This window comes from Centroberyx gerrardi, chromosome 20 (assembly GCF_048128805.1).
Source record: "Centroberyx gerrardi isolate f3 chromosome 20, fCenGer3.hap1.cur.20231027, whole genome shotgun sequence".
Lineage (NCBI taxonomy): Eukaryota > Metazoa > Chordata > Actinopteri > Beryciformes > Berycidae > Centroberyx > Centroberyx gerrardi.
In genome coordinates, this window is record NC_136016.1 from 8235528 (window position 1) to 8246246 (window position 10719).

The 10719-nt window shown below is 42.6% G+C and overlaps 1 protein-coding gene across 1 annotated transcript; it reads left to right on the plus strand.

The window, feature by feature from the left end:
- The first annotated feature begins 227 nt into the window (after nucleotides 1-227).
- On the plus strand, nucleotides 228-4206 carry LOC139918350 (G-protein coupled receptor 26-like). The gene is made up of 3 exons (XM_071907685.2): nucleotides 228-895; nucleotides 2090-2203; nucleotides 3978-4206. Exons 1-3 carry the CDS (start codon nucleotides 228-230, stop codon nucleotides 4204-4206), a joined length of 1011 nt encoding a protein of 336 aa, XP_071763786.2.
- The last annotated feature ends 6513 nt before the right edge of the window (nucleotides 4207-10719 follow it).

Genomic DNA, 10719 nt, shown 5'->3' on the forward strand with positions numbered 1-10719 from the left:
TATCATGTCGGGATCGTCCTAACCTCGCGTCATCTCTGCTGGCTCGCAGGCTACAGAAAGTCTCAGGACAATGTAGTGGAGAGAAGGGGATCTCCACCACTGGAAAGAACTGGGGATGCATGGACACGGTTATGGGTGACAGCTAACATAATGCCGTTTTGCAACTACAAATGGAGACTGGATGTGCATACCAAAAGTGGGAATAACTGAGTTTTGGGAGCCACATGATGGACACTGCGGAGGTGATTCTCTCTGTGCTGGTAGCAGTGATTATTATAGTGTCGTTGCTGTCCAACGTGCTGGTGCTGATCTGCTTTCTGTACAACCCGGAGATCCGCAAGCAAGTCCCCGGTCTGTTCACCCTCAACCTCACCTTCTGCAACTTGTTGCTGACCGTGTCCAACATGCCGCTGACTCTGGTGGGACTCGTCAGCAAGGGTCAGCCCGGAGGCGACAGCTTCTGCCAGATCGTGGGCTTCCTGGAAACCTTCCTGTCCACCAACTCGATGCTGAGCATGGCAGCTCTGAGCATCGACAGGTGGATCGCGGTGGTCTTCCCGCTGAGGTACCACTCCAAAATGCGCCACAAAGATGCGGCTTTTGTGCTGGGATACACGTGGGCGCACTCCATGTCCTTCTCCACGGTGGCCACCTGCCTCTCCTGGGTGGGATATCACCGACTTTACGCGTCCTGCACCCTGTCCAACCCGCGGGCGAGCAGTCGGACCCAGTTTGTTATCTTTACTGTGTTTTTCCACTCCTTCACGTTTCTCCTGTCTTTTATAGTGCTGTGTGTCACATACCTCAAAGTGCTCAAAGTGGCGAGGTTCCACTGTAAGAGGATCGACGTTATTACAATGCAAACTTTAGTGCTGCTGGTGGATATACACCCCAGGTGAGTCCCTTTAACTTACTATACTCTCCCTGCTCAGGCACATTCTTTGTTGTCCTAATGCATCTTAATGGGACTGATTTCACTTACTGAATCATTTATTTTATTTTATGCATTCCTGCATCCTTCACCTCTCACCACTGATCCTATCAGCCATCTATCTGCAATTTGAATAGTGTCACAGTGTTGTAGTGTTGTAAGTAAACAAAACAAAGGCCACTTTAAAAGTGTTCATTTTAGCTTGATTCACATTAGATCCATCATTCCACAGACTTTCATGAGGACAGAATGAATAAACTGTACAAAGCAACCCTCAGATCAATAGGCAATATATTCATGCAGCTGGGGGACCAAAGCAGCTAGTGTACTGGATGCAATCATCCATTCAAATGGAATATCAAGCAAGCACTGACCCTGCTCTGTCACTGGTTAGGATGCTGTGCCATCTTTGCGCTGACATTTGAATAGCGCCCTCAATATTCACAAGGGAAGCCAAATCTAATTCTGGTGAAATGCTACACTGTCACCCTGAATGATTGCTTTATTTTGCTTCCAGTTACCACATACAGGAAATCCAATACACATATGAAAAAATGTACAATAAGGTCATGATAATCATAATATATCTTGAGTTTGTAGTTGTCTGTTGTCCATCAATGTCAGTTGGTTAATTAACACAGTTAGAGTAAAGCTGTTGCAATATGCCTAATATGTATTCTTTATGCTGGTAAACCCATCTAACCCATGCATGCCTTTACTAGTACTGTGTGCTTGCAAAATCTGTTGACCATCCATCTCACAAAATATTATTTGAGTGTGTATGCCATGACTGCATAACCCTGACACACTCATGTTCACACACATGAATGCACACAAACACAGAGTTTACATTATAATTCTGGAAGTGGGGGATCCCTGCTCAAAGTCTTTGGGATAAATCGATAATTTCTTCTTGACATGCAAGATCCTAGATCTGCTCAGCTTCTGCTGACTCCTCCTGTGTTTAAGCCCTACACATCAACACATAAACACAGAAACACACAGACACAGTCAGACATGGACATACACACGCTGACACAAACACACACACACTCAAGGCTGTCTCCTGAGAGATTCTTGGAGATATTCTGTGGTCTTTTCCAAATGCGTCCCGCTGATCGCGTGGCTGTGACTGTATGTTGTGCCTTGCCTTGTCAGCGTTCGCCAGCGCTGTCTGGAGGAGCAGAAGAGGAGGCGGCAGAGAGCGACAAGGAAAATCAGCACCTTCATCGGCACCTTCATGCTCTGCTTCGCTCCCTATGTGATCACAAGGTGAGCGGAGGAGAGACCCGGGGGGGGAGAGCGAATCCGCGTTGGCACACTGCGGCATGCGCAGCCCTTTGTTGCTGGTATCCCCAAACCTCCTTTGCTGTCAACCCCCACCCCCTCTGCCTCCACTCTGCTCGCTCCACACAGTCCAGAGTTGGAAGATGAGATTGGCTGACCTTGTGATAAGTAATATGCCTCTATTCTGCTGTTGCTGCTGCATTAGCACTTTTCCCCCTCTAGTTCCATGGATGCACCACAGTTAATCAGGCAGAATCCCTCTGCTCACACCCATCACCGGCCCTGGAGATGACAGCAAATGAAGCCCAGTGAGACACATAAGTGAGAATCAAATCACAAATATAGTATTGGAGACTCAATTTGTGCTACTTTGACGTTTAGTCTCATCCATTCAGACAAAGAGCACCGACAATTTGTCCTTATCGGTACATTGTCAGCACGGATTTAATGAGCGACTCCATAGCAGCACTATACACAAACCAATTTCCCCATACTGTAAATGGCAGTTTACCAATTACCAACTCAATATATTACACTAAAAGCTCTCCCACTGCCTCTCTAATGCCCATTTGTTTTCAGGGTCATGGTGCATAATTGTGTATAGTGAAAGCACCACTGTATGGTGAAGCCACTTAACCTCTTGTTCACTCTAGTGCTGTGGAGTGTGTGTGGGCAAATGCTGGTGATGGCTACTGGACCATGTAAGGGCAGTGTTAATGTGCTGACGCAGCTTGATTGCAGTTAGTGTAATCATCCAGAGTGCAAGAGCAGGACCAGTGCTTTTTTATAGGTTTTCACACCACATAAGTATCACCAATACAAGTGTGAATAAGGCTATATATAGTAAAAAAAAGAGAATTTTACTCATGTCAAATTCATTTGCATTATCAAAATGTTGGAAGCACCAATTTTAAGTCTTTCTGAGCATGACTGAGATGAACTGCATTGCATTATAGATAGCAGGTAATATGTGTAAAAGGTAATCAGATGCCTCATCAAATCAGATATAATATACTTATGTATATTAAGGTACAACAAGCTGAGAATTAATGTTTCAGACCTCATTGTTCGTGTCTTTAAAGGAGTTGTGCTAAATTGTGAGTCAGATACTGTATTAAATAATAATCCAAGTTAATTGGCTCGTTTCTAGACATTCTCTACTGCTTAGATAAGTCTGTTTCATTTTCCCAGTGGGTCTGACTTTCTCTTTTCTGACACAGAATTCTGCTGGCTGCAAATGAGAAATGGGAGCTTCAGTGCAGATGAAAAACAGCCTCATAAGTCAACAAAACATACGAGACAAAGAGGGGGAACCTGTTCACATAGTTTCACTTTTGACAGCTGCCTACATTCTCTCTAGCGGGTTATTGTCTTTACTTAAAGCCGTTACAGCTGAAGGAACTGGAAGCGGAGATGATTTTTCAGCAAACAAAAACCGAAGAAAGAACGAGCCCTTGCATTTTCCAGTGGGGAAAATAACATTTCCAGTGTTATTTCAGAAATTAGTTATTTCCATTATTCCAAATCCTTTGTTTTGAGAATTCCATACTGAATTTAGTCATTGGAGAGTAGTACATAGAGTAGAAAACATAGAAAAGTCCATACAGTATAAAAAAATTGTTGTTATGGCTATTTTCACATATAGTAAGCTTAGGGCATCCTTGACTTTTACAGCATGTTCATTTGCTTCTCTCTCTCTCTCTCTCTCTCTCTCTCTCTCTTTTTTTTTTTTTTTTTTTTTTTTTTTTTATGCTTGCAGGATCCTGGAGTTATTTCCAGCGGTGCCTATCAACCCTCACTGGGGGATCGTCTCCAAGTGCTTGGCGTACAGCAAGGCGGCCTGCGACCCCTTCGTGTACTCTCTGCTCCGACACCAGTACAGGAAGACGTGCGCCGACATCATCAACAGGCTGCTGAAGCGGAGCTCCTTGAACGCATCCGGGCGCGGGCACGAGAACCGGGGCAGCAGCACACAGGCCGCAGAGTGACAGGGAGCGGAGTGACGGGACACGGTCTGAGGGTTGACCCGGCGACTGTCAGGAACACACGAGGCTTGATTAATCGTCGATGAAGAAGAAGAGAAATATTGGTTGTTCCTGTTCAACTCTGCTTGAACTTGGTCAGATGTAGCACAGATTTGTTCCTACGTAGGGATACTACTGTGCCCAGAACAGCAGATCAGTGCAGTGAACTTGCTGTGAAGACGATGAGTGATCCTGCCAGATTTCACATCCACCTGGAGAGACAGATGCGCTCACCCAAGAAGAACGGCCAGCTCACGAGCTCAGTATTTTAAGTAGGGTAGATGTATTTATTTTTTACGTATATATCGGTTTATTTGGACATGACCATAGTGTGTATTCTTGCCACGTTTAAAAAGGGATAGGGAATGGCTGTGCTCCTGTTTTACTCGGTGCGCCGTGTCCACAAGCGACAAGGAAGTTAGTGTGATACGTTCAAATGTAGCACTGAAAAGTAGCTTCACCTTAACTTGATACACACTGAGATCAGTTCCCTAACTGTATTACAGATGGAAACATATAGAAGACAGCTTTGAAGCATGCTACTGTAGAGTTTGGCTCAGGTATTTCAAACCTCATGTGACAAAACACTCTCCCAATTAAACAAATTCTTAGGGCAGTTTGTGCTAATTTTTCATATAAAGATACAGTACATTGCCTTGTAGTATTAGAGAGTATGGAAGGGAAACCTTTGATGCATCTGTTTTTTGTTTTTTTTGTTTCATGTAGCCTATGTGTGAAACACAGTGCTCTTGTATGTGTGTGTGAGTCAAGTTGAAGGTCATACCAACCCGGCCAAGCAGAGTTTTAATGGGGAAAATGGGCCTTCAAAGCGGCTGCCGTGCTGTCGTGACTGACGTGTGCCCCTCAGGTTGTTCGGTGGAGCGGAGCCTGATTGACAGCGCTTGCCTCGGCTTGCACTCACACAGAGGAGCTAACCCATCACAAATGCCTCATGCTTTCTCACTCGTTTGAGCTAGATGGACTTCAAAGGAAAATGTCATCTGTCCTTCGCTATACAGGGTCGCTCACATCTGAACTAATGGCAATATGGTTATATTTAATAATAATGAAAGTAGTCCACACAAAGTGCAGATTGGAGTTTTAGTTATACCGTATAAAAATGTTTCGAATGCAGAGCTGCTCGGGAGGCAGAAATAATCTGATTGGTTGAGTTAGACCTCAAAGGGCGGAGCCAAAGAACCACAGTTTATCTTTAGCTAACAGTGAAAGTTAGCTAGCTGGCAAACCTGAATGATACGAAGGAACTCTGGTCAAAAAATACATAAAAAATACAAATGGCAATGACATTTCTTTTCATTCATTCATGACCATGGCATTCATGGTCTTAGAGGTCAGCAGGCTAGCTAACTAGCTAGCTGACCTGCGTGAGGCCAGTATGGCTCGTATGAATTTGGGAGGTCAGCTACGCTAACTAGCTAACCCTAGCTAACTTAGAATAGCTAGATTCTAGTTTTTCAGTTAGTAGCGGGAGCGCTTGGCTTCATAATATCAGCTACCTCCTATCTTACCCCTTTTAGACTGGGTTTCAGTCTAATGTTACTTGGCCAGAAAACTGTGGTTCTCTGGCTCCGCCCACTGAGGTTTAATTCAACCAATCAGATTATTTCTGAATCCAGAGCAGCTCTGCTTCTTAGAAATATTTGTATAACTAAAACACCAATCTGCACAAATGGCCTCCTTCATTTCTTTGTTATCCTTCAGTCAAATTTACCCAAGGAAATCTAAACACTACTAATGTATTTGCAGTGTTATTAAGGAAGATACTTGGCAACTACAGCGGTATTCAACTCATTATGCATCTTTTAATTAGATGGATAGACTCCAGTGCCGCCCCTTGGCTCTCATATTGAATTGACACACATACTGTATATATTTATCTAGCTCCATTGCTTGTACAGTGTAATAATAGTAATTTCCAGGCATTTCTTGAAGACAGATCTAAGCCCAATACCCTTGTTGATTGACAAAGTGTAATCCTACCACTACTACTACTACTACATCTATTATATCCACTTTGTTTTCTGTATCAGAAGAAAGGCAACTCTGTATCAGAGGGCTTTTTGTTTGGGCTCCACTTGTTATAGAGTTGAAGTGGATAGAGATGGATCACAGCTTTGTGGAGAACAGAATATACAGAAAATATGTTGAAAGATTTTTTTTTATATATACCTGGTTTTCAATTTATACAGTTCAATTGGGATTTTGATGGGAAGGCAATGGCATTCAGATATAAAATGCATTCAGATTGACATGACAGCAAAGTGTCAACAGTGAGATACCCACAGTTAAGACACAGTTATGACACACAGTGCCAAAATTACTGACATTAAGTTGATGCCTAGTGAGCCAAATATTAGTAGCTGTAACTGATTTTCTGAAAACACGATGGAAGATGGCAGCAGAAATGTCTCAACATTTTCAGATGAAATGCTGACTACTAATCTTCATGTAACTTAATGATTAACACATATGTGCTTTCATTCTGTGTCCATGATTTTGAAGATTTGAGATTAATTATTATGGCAGCAGATGTGTGTTTTTCCTGGTTATATGATGCATTGCACAGTACTGTATGACACTCCAAGACAAATGATGCCTTAAATTCTGTAACATAGCGGTACATTACCATTCAGATCTGGATAGAAATCCTTATAGAAGATGAAGAGGGAGATTAGTTTATAGATAGAATCTGTCATTGCCTTATTAATTTACATTCATTAGCATTAACCAGAATCCGCCTCTGTTATTCTGTACCCTCATTCTGCTTTCCATGGTAATTTCTTGCTGATGTTTTGCACTAATGTAGAATAGTTATTTTTCTCATAAATGATGAATATGGTTATTAATATGTCAATAGTTGGTGAAAAACAAGCTAAATATGAAACAATGTATGCAGGAAGATTTAGATGATTGAAAATGTGTGAAGAAGTATTTTTGTGTTTTTTGATATTCATGTAATTTATGACAATACTGTATTTGTTAGAGTGTTACAGAATGTGCTGCTTCAGATGCAAGTATTGAGTAATAAGTTTTAACCGTTGTTGATAGTTGACAATTAACTGAGTGTACTATACCTCATTTTATTATGGTTGTTAACTATATTGCCTCAAGAGTTTTGTTAAACTTATTTATGTACCTCCTAATTTATTCAACCTGGTTGGCTTGATGCTGCTGCTGCTAAAGATGATGACTAAGATGTTCCTCATGGTAATAAACAGAGACAGAGAACATATGTTTGTGACGATGATGATGATGATGATGATAATGCTGATGGCAAGATGAAAGTATGTAGATGTTATTTTGATGGTGATGGTAATTGTAATTGTAATGATTATGATGATGATGATGAGGAAGATGACTGCGGAGGTGATGATGATCATGATGATTAAAGTAGACTGTAGACTTTACCTGTGTGGTCCAGTGCTGTCCTGACTACAAATGCACATTCTAGTCAGGCTTTCACCTTTCATTGTGCAAACAAAGCTGTTCGCCTATTATGTTTATCCTCCAGAGTTCCCATGAAATTTACCTGTGCAGGACGTCCATGGCGGAGCAATAAAGGAGGGCCACGAGCATGTCTTCTATTCCTTGTAGATTCAAGGAAGAAATCAATGTGGGGCAGAAGGAGAGAAAGAGAGAGAGGGGGCTGTGATGGGAGCGATAAGGGCTTTGGCTTTTGTATCCATGGCAATTCGGATTGTCTCCCACCTGTGCCAGAGAGAAGGGTTTTTCCTGTTCACACCACAGTGCAGGTGGTAATGAAACAACATGGGCAGCTGATGGAGACGGCCCCAGCTGTAAATGACTGTGATTCTGAACACTGATTCGCACCCCAGGAGCCAGAGATTACCGTCAGGAGGTATTGGCCATAAGACGCCGCTTAATCATAGCTTTGATGCTACCGACGCTGATTTAACAGCTGGCCTCAACCCGCTGGGTCAGCTGACCCCCCTGGGTGAGAAACAACCTCAGCTCAGAGAGGAAAGTGAACGCTTCCCTGTCCAAAACAAAGGAATGTTTCTTTCTCTTTTCTCTTCATAAACCCGTTGACTTGGGGCAGGGAAGCAAAGGAACTGATTTCAGAGCATTGAAAGCCCCAAATCCCCAGATATTTATCAGTAAGCCCATTTTCAAGATTATTTTTTTTGCTGTTGCATTTAAAGAAAAAATCTACAATCATTTGTTAGAAGAAAAAGAAAATGGTTCACTTGGTTCAATAGTGCAGTGATATTGTGAGCAGTCTACAAGGTGTGTGAATTGTGAAATCACACATGTATCCAATCACTGGTAAAAACAGACAATTTAAGGATAGAACAGCACATCTTCTATGACAGGTGGATGGATAGGCCTGAAAAGACGGGAGATGAATGGTGGCTATGAAAGGGACAGTCACAGAAAACAATGAATGTTGTGTTTTTGGGGATTTTTTTTGTGCAGCAAACTGCACAAAAAAAATATCAAAACGCACAAAAGAGTCAGCAAACGGTCTTTCTCCTCAAACAAACCACTGTTTTTGGCGTATGAATGCTGCTTTGTGTGTGTCATGCAAACTCCAAAACCTCAGGGAACTTCATTCTGGGGGCTCGGTGAAGTTCTAACATCCCCCTAAATGTGAATGACATGTAGCCGGGTTTATGAAATTGTGATGGAGAATCCAGCTTTCCTCTCTGTTTGGTATATCAATCAGCAAAAAAGCAGCTGGTGTGCTTATACACTCTCTGAACCATGCACACCCTCACACTTCTCACACTCTTATGTCACCATGGGCTTTTGGTGTGTGTGTGTGTGTGTGTGTGTGTGTGTGTACTGGAAAACATTTAGTCTGCTGTTTACATCCCATTGCTAACAAGTCTAAAGACATCTGTGATTCATTATTATGCTAATCTATAGTAATGATTCCTTTTTCCAGCCATATATTATTTAAAAACCCTATGTGGCAGCAATATCAGATTTTGCTACACTTAACCAAAACCCAAACTCTCTCTGCCGCTGCAGATTTGGTGCTCCTGCTGCGCGGAGCGAAGTAATCAGACAGTGATTTTACGTCCTGCTGTGTGGACCTGCGTGGACCAGCTCTGGGGCTCATCATGTTTTTGTCATTATTAGTCTTGAGCTGTTGTGCTGTAGCTTTCATCAAAACACTTTACACAGTATAGGCTACTTACCGACTTTGTTCTTGTCACATTCACTTTGCAAACAAATATCAATCATAGTTCTTCTTCTTCTTCAAGTTTTTGGGAATCGGCTGGTGGGGTGAGGTCATTTCACTTATTTCTAACTTTCAAGAATTTTCCTGACTCAAGTGATATGATCTTCATACAAGTGGCACGGTCTGCCTTATTTCGAGGTCTTGTCACTTGGTTCAGGAAAATTCTTGAAAGAGGTCAAACTTCTGAGTTATTTAACCCTACTGGCAGATTTCTCTCTCTTGCTTTAAGAAAAACAAGATTTAAGACTCAGTACTAAAAATGGCTTGTTAAAATGGACATTTTTGCAGTGCAGTAGTCCTAGGTTCACTTGAGGCCATAAAATGTATGGATATGTTAGAGAAATATCAGATATTTTGCAGGATATTATGGATACAGTTGTTCCATGTAAGATGAGTAAGTCAATCCAGAAATGACAATACTCTTTCTCAGAGAGTGTCCTCTCTCTCTTTACTGATCTGGTTGTCGTCTTTGATGTCCGTCAAGTCCGCTCAAGCCCGCCGAGAGTCTAATCAGTCTTCTCAGCTCGGGAGCAGCGGTGGAGAGCGAGGTTACAAGCTCCTTTTAGCAGCACTGCATGGTTACTCGCTCCTGTGATATCCAGGCAGACACTCTCCCACTTCAAAGGCTGGAGCGACTTCTGAGGAAGCGTTGGCCTTTGAACTGCTGGCAAGGTCAACCGGTGCCTGTGTCTTCTCACACATCTGCATGGTATCACAGCTGCGGCCAATGGGGGCTGCACTGTACACCCTGCACACCGGAGACCCCCGACCCCCCACTCCCATCCACACCCTCCTCCACCCCGCAGGGATGTTATGCAATCCATATGGGAGTTTGGGCCTCAATTTGCTTTACAAGTTCCCACCATCAAAAGACAACACCCGACATGATCAGGCCAGGGTCGAATAGTTTTACCCTACTTCAGCAATAAATAGGTGGGGTTTGCCACATATAACAATACAGTGAATCCCATATAATGTTTGGCCAATCACAGGTAAGTTCTTTAAAGTCAATTTAGTATATTTCTCTGTGATTGACAACCTACCTGACACTGTCTGAAGTCTCCTAATGCAGTAAACCCCGCCCATCTGGTACTCCAAGCAGGTTAAAACAACTGCTACAAATGATGCTAACATCTCTACATCAAGATAGTGAAGATTATAAGGTGACAGATCACTGCACTTTTTTACAATCGTTGGTTCAACTAGCTGTGGCGTGCAATTCATTATGGAGTTATTTAACATGTAAC